General features: G+C 43.4%; 1 protein-coding gene across 7 annotated transcripts in view; it reads right to left on the bottom strand.

Annotated features, from left to right (window-relative positions):
- The window catches only part of EVL (Enah/Vasp-like), a 160,946-nt gene that overhangs the window by 16,182 nt on the left and 129,864 nt on the right, over nucleotides 1-14,900 (bottom strand). For all 7 annotated transcript variants that reach the window (XM_069858818.1, XM_069858819.1, XM_069858816.1 and 4 more), the window contains exons 4-5: nucleotides 5,352-5,415; nucleotides 923-984 (exon numbers count right to left, since the gene is read on the bottom strand). In XM_069858818.1, the coding sequence (XP_069714919.1) occupies nucleotides 923-984; nucleotides 5,352-5,415 (126 nt within the window). The remainder of the gene's footprint in view (nucleotides 1-922; nucleotides 985-5,351; nucleotides 5,416-14,900) is intronic.

The following is a 14,900-nucleotide window of genomic DNA, read 5'->3' as shown; positions in this document are numbered from 1 at the left end:
GCCAGGGAGGTGACAGCCAGAAACCCTTGGGACCCATGTCCCACTCCTTGCAGATGTTGAGGCAGGATTTTGGCTATGTTTCCTCTGTCAAAGAAGAGTCCAACAACTTCTGCTGCTGACTAAGGGATGTGTGTACATCTGAGCTGGTTTCAAGTCAAAAACTAAAAAGCTGTAACATTTGAGGAGGAACATTTCACATATGTGGTCAGATTAACTGAAAATACTTCCCCAAAACAAAAGCTCAAACACAAGATGGCCACCTTGGCTTGCTTGCTCTGCCTTCTTTCAGAGAGGCAAAGACATACTTTGTACTCATAAGCTATTCCTGTCATCTCTTCTCTCAGCTTAGTGCAACTTAATATGCTACAGAAGATTTCTGTAAGCTCATTAAATATACATATATATTCCATTAAGCTCACAGTAGACTCCTCACTTCATGACCACAAAATCCCCAATGATGAGCATGTACAGCTATATTTTCCTCTGCACTGTAGTTTGCGTGATGTTGCACAGTGATGGGCAGCATCTGACCCAGCACATCAAGAACATCCACCTCTTTGTGCTGATGTCCCCTGGAAACATAGAGTCAACTCTTGCAGTGGCTGCACTACCTGCTCTCCTTGTGGATGTGGAAAAAGCATGGCCAGGCCTTCTTTGTACACCAGAAATCCCCCTTGGCTGTACAAGTTTTGCCAAACACAAAACCTGCCTAGCTGCACCTACACACCACAGACCCAAGGCTCTGCGAAACCACAGAACCATGCCCCAAAGCATGTAAGTCCCTAGCTAAAAATGCTTTAAAATCTAATCATCACTATAACCACTTTTAGCATTCTAGCTCTTGTATCGCACCACGCAAAACCCAACTACAGCTAGAGAAGACAAGCAGGGAAAGACTATATCTATTTGGTTTGATACGTGCCTGTGGTAGAGGTTCTTCTTTCCAGAGATTCCTGGCGCTGTTGCTGTTGCTCCATCACTTGTCTAAAACAGCAATAAAAAAAAAACAACAACCCTTGGTCATTATGTATTCTTTAGAATTTTGAGTCAAAGCTTTATACACTGAAATACTCTCAAGCTGTATGTCTCAGGTGGTGTGAGCCAGTCCCCCACAGAAATGCTGTTCCTCTGAGAGGGAGGTAGGTTTGATTTGATGTCCTGGGGCCACAGCAGTGCCATTGCATGCATTGGGAAAGCGTAACCAGGACATTGCCCTGCACCTGCCAGACACTGCAGGGGCTGGTTGGTCCATTTAATTTAACTCCTCAGAGGCTTCAGTAGGAGGACCAGTCAGTGCTGCAGGTCCAGGGGAGCACAGCCAACCATGCATAAGCTTTGCAAGGGAAGAATAAGGGGTATCTTGCATAAAAGGACACAGTCCCAAGTCTTTTATGGAACAGGACACCAAAGGACTTGCAGTTAAAATGAAAATACAAGGAAGCTTGATTGGTATTAGGGTGCTGACTGTACAAAACCTGTTCTGTCCAGCTGCACAACCCACTGACAGCCTGCCACCTGATGCCCCAGCACAGCCACTGCTCTGGTGGCCAGCGTGGTCACAGGGACCACAACTACTGTGTTTCCTCCACAAATGCAGATCACAACATTGCACTGCTGCATTTTTGGCACCCTTCTCTTCAGGAGCTGCAAGATCCCCTGCTATCTGGGCCTGGTGTCCCATAGGGAAATGCACTGCCAAAGCTTTTTCCAGGGTCTGCTTTCCAGACATGTGCAGTTCCCAGGGTCTATCAGCAGAGGTCTTCTCTTGCACACTATAACAATTCTGCAGAAAGAGCTGTCACTCTGACCCCTGTCACAAACCAACCCTGGCATTTCTCATGTTAAAAAGATTGATATCTAAAAACTCGACTATTTGCCAGGCTTTTTACCATGCACTAAAGATTTCAACTATACCAAAACACAACTCTGCAATTACCTTACTGCAGCACTTGGTAATAATGTTTATTATAATTTATTCCATTATTCTAGGTCATGTTTGCCTTGAATTTGTTCCATATTTGTTTGGGCCAGTCTTAACTCCATAGAGATATCCTTCCTTTTTCTGTAACAAATTTGCTTAATGATCTGTACATTAACACCAGCTCAACTCCAGGCAACACTTTTATCTTGATTCCTTATGTAATGCTTTAGAGACATCTCCCTCTTACATTTTACTTCTGCTTTCTGGAGACTGCTATTTTGAATAATGCTATCTTCTTACATACAAATAAAAGCTTTTATTAAAAAAAGTCCAGAAAAATAAAGTTACATTATATAAGGAAAAAAAGAATGTCTTAATTTGCAAAATAAATTTCCCATATTTCAATACTAATTCAATAGATGGGACAGTAAAATCCACGATCATAATTATTTGCTCTGAGGAATTGATCATAATTGGTTTAATGTTGAGCACATGCAATCCATTGAGGACACTGCTAATCGACTGGCAATTTCTGGAAGACTATTATAGGCAGCTGGGAAAATTATTATATGTGTAAAGGGGAAATGGTTTTGAGGAACAGCCTTAGTTGGCTGATTCAACTGGTTTCATTTAAGCTACGCCACTTTAAACCAAATAAACAGAAATTTTTAATTCAGTACATACCCTAGCTCTTACTTTATAGTTATGGGATGAACATATATGTAACAGCATCAATTACACTGCTAAAATTTCAATTGTAAGCACGTGTACTATGAATTTCCTAAGCATACCATCCCCTACCTTGGCTTGGCATTTATTAGCAAAATTTGATGAAGAAGAACCACTTGACATTTTCCTCATTAAACCTGGGGGAAATACTAAGTTTATTGGAGGACAAACATGGAAAGCTCCAGCCTGACAGACCAGGAAAGACATATGGGTAACATGTCTCCAAGATGCTAGAGCTGCTGCAGAGCAGATACAGGTGTGGGGTGCTCCTCAAAAGAAGGGTGAGCCACCACCATTTGAAGTCAGCATTCACACCAGCCCTGCCTGCCCCTGGGCAGAAACAGTTTATACATGCCAAATACACCCTCCCACATGTGCTAAAAGGAGAAGTTCTTACACTCTTAGGAAGTCAAATTTATTCCAGTGGGACTAAATAAAGCCTGAGATTGGCACAAGGCTGCTTAAGGAGCATGGAAAGAGTAAAGTGCAAGAGGGGACAAATTACACTCTGCCTAAAAAATATATTCTTTTAACATTTGTATAAAGGTCTCTAAAAAACTTTTTAACAGACAAATTCCCAGGGTAGTTATCACAACTTCATTTCCTTGCCTGCTTATAAGATGTTCAAAAAAAGACAGGCCTAAAATAGGTCTGCTCTATGCTTACAGAATGCATCAGCATAATTAAAGCTGAAAATCCTCTAGTGCAGAGGTAGTAATAAGTGCATCTACTGGCATAGCTTATTCCAGTCCAATGGAGCAAAAGAAGCTTTCCCAGAACCATGTGCCCTGTAGCAGTGAAATAATACCTACCCAAAAGGCTTCTACTGTCTCTAAACGAAAACTAATAAAATTTTTTTTTTTCAGATCTAGTTATGCTGTTCACATTTTAAATGTACAGACTAGACACCTAAATTTGAGGTCTGAGTTACTTATGGTCTGAAGAATTAGTTATTTCCACTGGTTAAAATAAAAGCTAGATCAGGTCTTTCAGACAGGCAATGGGGACAGGCAGCATCCCCCCACCTCTGGGTGAGCAGCAGTGAGCTCTCCTCTGATCTTTAGAATAGCTCTGCTATCCCAAAGCAAATCTTACAAATCTCAACCCAAATATTATTATTACCTGCTGACTCATTTAATAGTCACATGTAAATCCCTACTAGATCCTAGGCCAGTTAAGAGTTACTCATAAAGGCATAGGAAACCAGTTTCCTGACAATTCCTTTGCAGTTTTTGGAGTGATAAAGACAGAATCCTAAGTACCTACCACAGCCTGGGGCTTTGTCTTGACTGACCTGTGCATGGTTTTGAGTCGTTAGAACGGTAGTCCTGAAGCATGAATGCAAATGACACATTGCAACACTTCATCTCTGTTGCTGTAGGAGCAATGTTTGCTGCTCACAGGTTGCACCCACAAATGAAGATGTAGCCTGCTGAGCCTCTGTCACATAAGACCAACATTCACCACCACTGGTGCTGAACGGCCCCTGCAGGTTTAGTTCCACTAAAATCCTTAAAAAGCTGTTCATTATCTGAGCCAAACATTGGGCAAATTCCTTTGGAGGGCTAACTGTACTTGCTGATCCTCTTCTCATTACACAAGCAAATGTGGACACTTCATTTAAGCAATGCTGGGCACCAAGCTTGGAACAACAACAGGTCCTGTAGATTCCTGTACTCCAACACACTCCTGATGAAGCGAGGCTCACCAGCTTATGTGTGTTACAGAAGACTATTCTGCAATGTTTCTTATACAATGGGAGAAACACACTTGCAGTGAGCAGGAATACAGGGAATAAAAGTGCTTTTTTATGTGCACAAGCCTGTACTTCACCAGGGAGGCTAAGCCTGGCTAAGCAGTGCTGCTGGCACGGACACCATCGATGCCTGGCAGACAGATCACAGCTCTGGCAGCATAGACTACCAGTCAGTTAAGAAAACTTCATCCAGAATGGGAGATGTATGCCTTACGCTTAGTGAAGTAAACCATAGATACTGCTGCTACGGGGATTTCTAATGCTGCTCCAGGAATCCTGGCTGAATCACCAAGCTGAAAGGAGATGGGCCTCATAATTCGATTATGGAGACAGGCATATAAGGATGGACACTCACTCCTGTCTACCTTCCCTTTGATGCCAAGGAGACCACTCCTACCAGCTAAAGAAAAGGCCCTGTAGAATAACGGCACTAAAGCTAGACAAACATGTAAAGGTGAAGGGTATGACTTTACACTTTCATTTATTATTTATTAGAGCAAAACATTTATAAAAGGAACAGCATATGATATAAGAAGTAGCCATACACAAAATGGGCCTGAGCTGTTAATGACAATGTGTATGGTCCATCAGATGCTCCCTGGGCCACATCACTGTTACTTGTCAGCAGGTGATCCAGAATAGGATCAGATTAGGCTTTTTTAATGTGCTTGAGAACCACACACTCTACAAAACGCTTTTTAACATGTTCTGTCTTTAACTCTGAGCATCTGCTTGCCCCACTCTTGTCTCTGAGAAAAGTTTATCTAGGTCTTCAGTTCACCCTTTAAAAAGTCGTTACAGAATCCTTAGCAGTAATTACAGAAAACTCAGAATCAGCTTAAAACAGGTGCAAGTAAAGAGAACAGTGCTTATTGGTGAGCAAAGATTGCACGTTCATCCAAGCTACAAACTAGAACTCTACCATAACTATTTAACTCCACTTACCTTCTCTGTGCTTCCATCTCATCTGGAGATGGCCCATTCTGAACCTGGCGCTGGGCAGCTGGACCTAAAGAAAAGGAAGAGAATAGTATTAGGAAAGCAAATTTATTTTTTCATATTAGACAAATCATCACTAAATTCTTAGTCCCCCTGGGAGACTCCAATGGCTAAATGTGTGAGCAGATTAGCCCAGATTAGTCAGCATTGTGCTAGCTGCAGACCACATACTCATCCCATGGCAAAGGTGAAGACTTGCAGTGTTGCAAAAGACATCGTGTGGAAGGACAGTCCATCACACTGGGATGCATTTTTAGCTTCTGCATGGCTCTGATCTAACCCCCCTGGATTACTCCGTGCTTGCACAGTAATCCAGCCACAGTGCTGAGTTTGTGAGCATACATGCTAGCTATTGCTGCTCTGATGCTGAGTTGGCATCAAGAAGCCACCTGATGGAAACTGCAAGGAGAATCAAGGTTAAACAAGCCTTTTACAAAGGTGGTTTTCTTTTAACAAAACTGTCAGTCCTCTGCTTCTACAGGATCCATACCAAAATGAGCTTTTACTGGCATTCACCAACAAAACTCAACTGCTCATATCACCATTTAAGTGGCATCTCCACTTGACTTTGATAATTTAATTTCTGTTCTTGGACATCTAATCAAGCACACAGACACACACCATCTTCAGAAATAAATAATTATTCTGAAAATAAAAATAATTGTTGGTAACATAAACTACAGCGATCTTGATTTGATGAGGTGGGTTTCAACTGGGATTAAACAGATAAGAATTCTATTAAATAAAACAGCAATTTTCCTGATAATCAGCACTGAGAAACAGATTAGTTATAGGCAGGAAATTATTATGTCTACCTTATGTTTTTCATTTTCAAATGTACAATTGCACCCTACTAAAAGTTATCCAACAAGAGCAAATCAGAATTAAACACTTACAAACCCAAATATGCCACTCACAAATCATTAAGGGTATGAAGTGAAGACAATTCACTTCTTTAATGCCTTGTGACCAACAATTTAATATTGTTTGTCACACAGGCCTTTAGCAAGCTATTTAGAAAGAAATGCCACACAAGAAACAATGAACGGTGGAGAGAAGGTGGTTTGTTTGCAAGCAAGCCTCACAAAAAACCTTAGTAGGTATTTGGGAAACACAGAGCAGGAGGGATATGTAAGGAGTTTAAGGTGTAACAAGGATGCCATGTTACTGCATGAATACTTGTACTGTGCATCTTCATGACTGATGACAAATAAGGCCAGAGCTGCCACTGAGCAGCAGCTACAGAGTGAATTTAGACTACTTCTGAACACAATAGGAAGATGGGGAAGGTCCCGTCCCCAACCTGTGGAATTGGACCAGACCTCCCCCCTGTTAGCAGTATCAATGATTTGGAACCTGCTGTGTGCAGGTAACACTGACGTTCTCCTATGCAAATGCACATCCACGAGGTATTTCAGTAAGCACGCATCTGGGCAAAAAACTTTCAAGGCTTAAGTCAGTTACACCTGGGTAACAAATTCCACTACAACAAGTCTTAGCTGTGCTCAACCCTGGATATGATTTCGTCATGAGAAAACGTCCCTTGTATAAAGAATCAGAGCAACATACAGAAGCCTGCATCCTGCTCAGAAAAAGGACTAAAATAAGGCACTAGCATGAACAAGAAAGGCCACAGGATGAGACAGCAGAAACAATTCTTCCCCAGCAATAAAAAAATGTCAAAATATATAGGAAGCTGTAACCATAGAATGGTTTGGATCAGAAGGGTACCTTAAAGATCATCCAGTTCCAGTGACCCTGCCATGGGCTTTCAACACCTCCAGGAATGGGGTGTCCACAACACTTCCGGACAACCTGTGCAAATGCCTCACCACACTAACAGTGAAAAATTTCTTTCTAATAGTTAATGTAAATCTTCCCTCTTTCAGCTTAAAACCATTATCCCTTGTCCTGTCACTACACTCCCTGATAAACAGCCCCTACTCATCTTTCCTGTAGCCCCTTTAAATACTGGAAGGCCACTATAAGTTCTCCCCAGAGCCTTCTCTTCTCTAGGCTAAACAAGCCTATCTCTCTCAGCCTGTCTTCGGTGCTCCAGCCCTCTGATCATCTTCATGGCCTTCTCTGGACTCACTGTAACAGACTGTAACATGTCCTTCCTGTGCTGCAGACTCCAGAACTGAATGCAGTACTCCTGGTGAGGTCTCAGCAGACTGGAGTAAGAAGGGGAGAATCACCTCCTTCAACCTGCTGTCACACCTCTTTTGATGCACCCCAGGATACAATTGGCGTTCCAGGTTGCAAGCATATATTGCTGGCTCATGTTGAGCTTCTTATTCACCAGCACCCACAGGTTCTTCTCTTCAGGGCTACTCTCAATCCTCTCTCGGCCCAGCCTGTATTTGTGCTTGGGTTGCCCCAACCCAGGTGTAGGACCTTGCACTTGGCCTTGGTTAACTCCATGAGATTTGCAGAGGACCACAGTAGCAGAGACCCATGTCTTGATTGACTGCTACCTTGACAAAGGTTAACAATTAGTGTTTTCTGAGTAATGATTAATTCCTCTCTCTTACAGGTTTAGATTTCTTCCTGAAATCATCCCATTGCAGCAAAACATATTTATTTAAAACTTCTCCAAACTAACTTTTCTTCTGTTTTACTTGCAGCTAGTAGTGAGACATTAAACAAACCGTCTTCACTTCATACTCAATTTTAAGATATATTTAATGTCCTCCTCTGGACATCAGTTTTATTTAGCACAACTTTCTTCTTAGCACAATTTTCTTCTTTAAGTGCTTTAGAAGTGAAGAACCCTAACAAAGCTGAGAGACAAAAAAAAGGCAATCATGAACAGAAGAGGATAATGATGCTGTAACAAGAAGCTGGTCCTCTCCCCTGTGTAAAACAAGAAGTAGTAAAGAAGTAAATGTTGGCAAGATAATGCTACCTGAGGAAAAGCCTAGGCCAACTGCAAAGGTCAATCACAGCCCACGGGAACAGGGATACTGGTGTTGTGTTCCTGTAGAGGCTTGTACTGACTGGAAGTAGTAGGAAAAGAGTTTGAGGAATGCTGTATGTGGAGTTGTACTGGGATAACAGGGTGTTCAGGGCAGTTATACTCTTTGCTGCCAGGGGATTATAGATCTCCATGACACTGGTGAGAAAACACACCGGTTCTGTTTGCCACTGGTTGTTGTTGTTTTGCTTGAGTTACCCATGACCATAAGAAATAATTTATTCTGGCACCCTGTTCGTGATTGTATTCAAACTAATCATTTTCTACATTTATATGAAACCTTAATTTGCAAACCATAAAGAAAAAGGTTAGATGGACTGTGTTTTGGAAACCAAGGTTTTGCCTGAGGGTGACAAATACACTTAGAAGTCCAACCCAAGACTTCAGGTCCTTCTATTGCCGGAAACATAAATTTTGCTGGATTTGTCTCTGGCCAAAAACCAGTCTTCTTGGCAGGCCCAGGCACATCACCATCTGATGTAAAGTCTGCAAACAACTTCCGTGTCTCTAATACTGGAGCTTCATGTTTCTCTCATCCTTGAGCCTGCTTTTAGCATGCTTGGCCAAAGTGCATACAGATACTGAAGGCAGGGCTTATTTTTATGGCTGGTTTCTTATGTGTATGCTCTGCAGTGCACATACACAGCAGACACCTGCATGACTGAGGGTTTTTCAGATTCAAACGGACCTTCCCAGGTTAACTTCTCTCCACATTTTTAGATGTTTCTCAGACATGAACAGACATGAGCAGACATGAGCAGTAAGTGCTCTTGGTGATGGCATCCTCATTTAAACGTGCTTCTTGAGTTGCTCTGTGAGCTACCTCTGACCCTGACAGCCTTTGGGAACTGCTGCACAGATAAGAGCACTTCTCAGTACAATAACCAGGAGAGACAGTTTTGCTACTGACCCGTTTGCAGCTTCAGAGCTGTTGCAATCTACATTTTTAGCCACTAATTAATGCAGGAGACAAGATACACTGTGAATGTGTGTGTTAACTTGCTTCATTGCTTTGTAATAATTAACTGCATTTTCATATAAGCATCTTGTGATTCAGCTCAAGGCAGATCTGGGGAGCACACGGATGTTTTCTGTGTTTGCTGCTTCTCCTCCCAGTCAGCCTTCCCCCACTACCCCTAAAGATGCCATGGGGAACTTGTGGCAGCAGCGCACTGCTTCCTGGTGGGTGTGATGCTTTCCACGTGCTAATGGCTGCTCTTGTACCACCACTACTGCTTGGAGATGTCCGCATCCAGACTCACAGCCGGACTCAAAATAGGACCAAAGTTGTCACAGAGGGAAAACCCATGGTCTTGCCTCCATTTTGGTGGGAAAGCACGAGCAAGAAGGAACAACATCATAATTTCTCTCCTGCTGGGGCAGTCACAAGCCGTGTTTCTTTTTCTTTCTACTTACGTTGCAACTGCAAGCACCACTGACTGATGCACTCAAGAAAATGGCAAAACTAGGCTCATTTCCCTGAACAACCAGGATTTTGTGTTTCTTCAACACAGAAGGTCCAGTCTAACCCACTTTGAGATCTTTTATTCATTTTACAAACTGGAAACTGAGCAGCTGCCAAAGGGTGGTGGTGGAGGTGTTCTACAACCACTATAGCTTCTGTGGTGCTAATGGACCAGCATGATGAATGTGGTGGGCTAAGGAGAGGTTTCTGGGTCAAAGCTGAATAAGAAATGTACCTGGGCTTTAAATTCCTGAGACTGAAAATTTTTGTTCTGCATAGAAACAGAAAATGATGATTTTGCATTAATAAAATCACAGCAGACTATGGGAGTAAAAGAGCTAGGAAGACTGGCAGACAGCTCTCCCTTACTGCTTGATGATTTCAGCACATACTTGGATTGCAGGAGACTAGGGTTCAGGCACCGGCTCTGACTGCTTCACATTTATATCCTGGGAATGACAACCACTTGCTTATCCTGACCAGAACAGAAGAAATCATTCCAGATTACAAGTTCCAGCAAAGTTCATCTTTCCCATAGAAATATCTTTCAGAAAATGCCAATTTATTTGACAGAAATAAAAATAATCAACTGTCTAAAGCATTTCTGACCAATGCGAATCCCAGTGTCCCCACTGTGGGGACAGCCTGGGCCACCACTCCTTGCCTCAGTGCACAGGAGGAAGAGTCCCAGCTGGGCTGCTGCCAACTCCTGGAGCCAACCTGTCAACCCAAGCCAGGACTCAGCTGGACAGTGCATTTTATTGTTTTCACCATAACCTCTCCTCTTCATCTCCACACAGTCAGGGAGGTTCCTTGTTCCCCTCTGCACTGCTGCCCACTTCCCCCCAGTGCCCCACAGATAAACCAGCCTTGCCCTGTGGGCGTGAAATGAAGTGGGCTCCGACCCTGCTCTGGCTGGAGGGGGGAAGTCACCTTCTTACACCACTGCTTCCCTCCGTTTCACAGCCTGGCTGCAATTTTAGCTCTCTTGCTGCTGTTGGGCAACCACTCCGCTGCTGTCAAGACTCTGTCAGCACTTTAAACATCTGCTTCTGCCTGGAGACCTCAACCTGCTCTTGTCCCCTTTGGTCTGTCTTAGCGGGGGCCGCATATGCCACGAGGAACTGCCCACAGAAGGAGCTGGCACAGAACTAGGCAAGTGTCCACGGAAGGAGCTGGCATGGAACCGCTTGCAACACCACTGTGCTAGTGATGCTGTGCTCACACTCATTAGCAGAGATAATTAACCTGGACAAAGCACCAACCTGATTAGCCTAGATAAAGCATGGAGATAAAGCAGCGTGCCTACACTGCTTCTGGGGCGCAATAGTACAATCAGAGTTGAATGACATGGCAGCTCACGTAGACCTAAGTTTCCATCATGAGTTAGAAGACTGGGAAGAGGGATGACCCCACAGGTGGGCAGAGCCGCCGGCCCCTTGTACGTGCCACCACGGTGCTTCCACGAAAAAGGTTTGTGACTACACACACCCTGTCTCATTTGACATGGAATAGCTCATACGTCAAGCACGTCTGACAGGGATGCAGGGGCTGAGGCAAAGCATGGACACACAGACCAATGGGGCAGTTTTGTCCGTGGTTCACTAGTGGCTTAGTTTTAAAAATTTTAACACCATTAGGGTTTTGTTGTGTTGTCAGCTATGTGACAGAGTGCCCTCAGCTCCACACAGGATCCCGTTGGATCATTTGGGAGCACACTCACTGAAGGGAGGGTCTGGGTACAGTGCTACAAAGCCTGCTTTCAGGCGAAGTTTGCCTCATTGCTGTTAAACGTTAACTTCAAACAGAAAGCATTTCAGAAGGTGCTGTTCATGGGCTGGGTATCTCTATTAAACGCATTAACTACCTTCCATAATGTCATTTACACTTGGACCAAGCTTTTCCTCTGAGAACTGCAAGGAACTTTATCAGCCTTAATTAAGCTTTACTAGTGCTGTGAGGCAGAAGTGACTTGATTACACCCAGACCATGTCTGCACAAGTAAAATTTGTTCGCACCAGATTATCTACAGGTGATATTTGCTACTGACAGTTAAACCTACGCAAAAGGTCACCTAAGACACCCTTATTCTGATGCAGACCAAATTAGTTTTGGTTCGTTCTAAGACAAGAAAAGTGCAGTGAAATGAGCATTTCCAGCTATGTGGTAGAAAACCTCCCTACCTCCCTTTTCTTCTTTGGTGACTGACAGTTTTGCAAGTTTATGGCAGGGGAAAGTAAAACACATTCTCCTAAAACCATCCCCAGCAACACTCCACACAGGCTCATTTTACCTCGCACTACACTGGACAAGGAGCACTGTGTATCCAGACACTAGCTCTCAGCTGAAGTGTAGGAACTCCCAGCTTAGAAACTCTTACAAGCACCATTCCCAAGACTGCAATTGCTTTACTTTTATCTTTTCCTTTTACCTATAAGATTACTTTAATCTAACGTATAGCAAGCCTTCCTTAAATTGAAATAAGGGTGTGAGCACAGGGGGCCTGTATGAAATCTGTTTCTTTAAACTAAAAACTGATTTAACATTCACTGCTGAAATTTTCTGATGTACATAAGATTTAGGGACAGTCACAGAGCTGGAAAAACAAGCCTGATATTTAACATGGGAGTGCCCTATCCTATCATTAGTGCACACCTCCTGCAAGCACACGTGTACGGGTGTGTGGTGCACTATGCACAGTCCTTTTCTTTCTCTTTTTCTTTTTTTTTTAAGAAAAAACAACAAATGGAATTGCAGGGCTCCCTATATGCACAATCACATGGTTGTGCAGGATGCAAGCTCCAGAGAGGAGTTACCAAATAGAAAGGCCATGCAAAGATCCAGTGCTGCAATATGACTAGAAAGAAATCTGCAGTTCACTAGAACTGCTACCGAAAACATCAATGTGAAACCAGCCTGCCTTTGACTCAACTGCTAAAGCTGTTAATTCAGCTGTTTTGCATAAAATATGATGACAATTGTTTGATCCTGGCTGTTTATCCGTCATAGTACTGGAACAGCATTTGATAATTTTTCATGCTGGTGTCTTGGTTGAGCTGGAGAAGTAAAACTTTCTTTTTTCATTTTGAATGCAATCAAGATGAGTCGGTACCAAGGCAGCTCCTGCAGTAAGCAACTGCTCTCTGTCAGCAGGGATCATATTTAATATGTAAAGGACGTGGCTCAGGTGCATTTATCTCTGCACCAGTGCCTCAGCTCAGGAGCACAGCTTGGGTTACCTCCCACATAAAAGACAGCTCAACCAGCTTTAATGAAATTTAAAAATACACACAGGCAAACAGGAAGCCTTCCAAACTTCCACAATGAGGTGGCTCCAGAGCGGTCGGGGTCAGCATCTCCCCCAGAACGCAGCATGGGGTGGTGGAACTGCATTCCCATAGTTAGGGCATTCAGCAGGGAGTGGGACATGGAATCATGGAATAATTTGGGTTGGAAGAGACCTTAGGTATCATCTAGTTACAGCCCTCCTGCAATGGGCAGGGACACGTCCCACTTGATCAGCCTGCCCAAGGCCCCATCCACCCTGGCCTTGAACACCTCCAGGGATGCGGCATCCACAGCTTCCCTGGGCAACCTGTTCCCGTGCCTCACAACTCTCATAATGAAGAAACCACTCTCATAGTGAAGAAAGCACATCTGGTCTGGGACTGCCTGTATTTTATCCAGTGACTGATTAAAGTAAAATAGAAGAATTGCAGGAGAACTGGGAATGATTTTGCTCTCAGTAGCTCTGCTCTAACAGGAAGGAAAAACTGCATACTGATCTAGAATAGCACAAGCCTGCTGGGGGAAAGGGAGGTGGGAAATGAAAGCTGCAGTTTCCCTGGGCAGGGGAGATGGCTGAACGTTGGTTCCCCACTTCCCAGGGAAGTGCTTCAAGCACCAGATCTTCAGGTTGGCAGCAAAGAGGAAGGCCATGCCTACGCAGCTAACTGGATGAGGCTCCAGTGCTGCAGAGCCCAGTGAAGGTGTTGGGACAAGAAAAGACCCTGTGCAGCACCGGCTTTCCAAGAACAGAGAGCACGGCCAGCAAGACAAGTACAGAAAAACTCCACGCAGTTCAGAGAAAAGTAGAACTGGAGCAATCCCAGGAGCATTGTTTTTTGCGTGGAGCAAGAAAGAACTAATTCAGTGGCCACTCAATTATGCATTAATGAAACAGAGGCAGATCAGGCAGCCACCTGCCAGGCAGCATGAAGCGGTGACCATCAGCACTTCCCTCCTTTACAGGGGCTGATGCAGTGGGGTTCTGCTGCATTTAGAGAAAGAGCCTTGTTTCCACAGGCAGTTTCATGATAAGTAAGCATCCTACTTTGTTGATGACTGATTGCTTTTTTTATGGGAACTGCCTCTGGCTCTAAGAAAAATGCTATCTGCACAGAAAGCTATGGGAATACTTGGGGTTTTTTTGGGGAAAAGTTATTGCTGGATATCTAAAGGTGTTATTCCAATACTGCTGGCTTTATAAACATATCCAGGGAAGACTATGGGAAAAGATGTCAATCAGTGCCATAACAGAAAAAGTAATCCATAAAATTCAGGGCCATGAGACTAGTTAAAAAAAAATTATTAAATAAAACCTACAGTTATCAGTATTTAATAAATAAGCAGACAAGTAATTCAGTTCTTTATTGTTCCCTGCTTTTCTATTTCTAAACTGGTTTTTTTTAGAATGTGCATCAAGCCTACTTTCCTCCACATCTATTTGAAAATTTTCAACAGCAGTTAAAATTAGTTCAAACTCATGCCTCTAGGCAGTAATGAAGCTTTAAGAAAAATGCCAAACATTACCAGACTCTTGTTAAATCAAAAGTGAGAGTGATACTGAGTAGCTGTCACCTCCCTGCCAGTGCATGGGGGTCTGGTTAATGCCAGAGCCCAGGCAGTAGATGCTCAAAAGAAGCTAAGGGTGTAAATCAATACACATATGGCTTATATTGCACAAAGATATTTTCTTGAACTTGATTTTAATGAGGACATGAATTGTTTCACTCCAGTGACAGTGTGCCAGGCACTGTCTCCACAGAGAAGC

Source organism: Phaenicophaeus curvirostris, chromosome 5 (genome assembly GCF_032191515.1).
Source record: "Phaenicophaeus curvirostris isolate KB17595 chromosome 5, BPBGC_Pcur_1.0, whole genome shotgun sequence".
Taxonomy (NCBI): Eukaryota; Metazoa; Chordata; class Aves; order Cuculiformes; family Cuculidae; genus Phaenicophaeus; species Phaenicophaeus curvirostris.
Note: the sequence above shows the minus strand (reverse complement) of the source record. Positions and strands in the feature narration are given on the sequence as shown.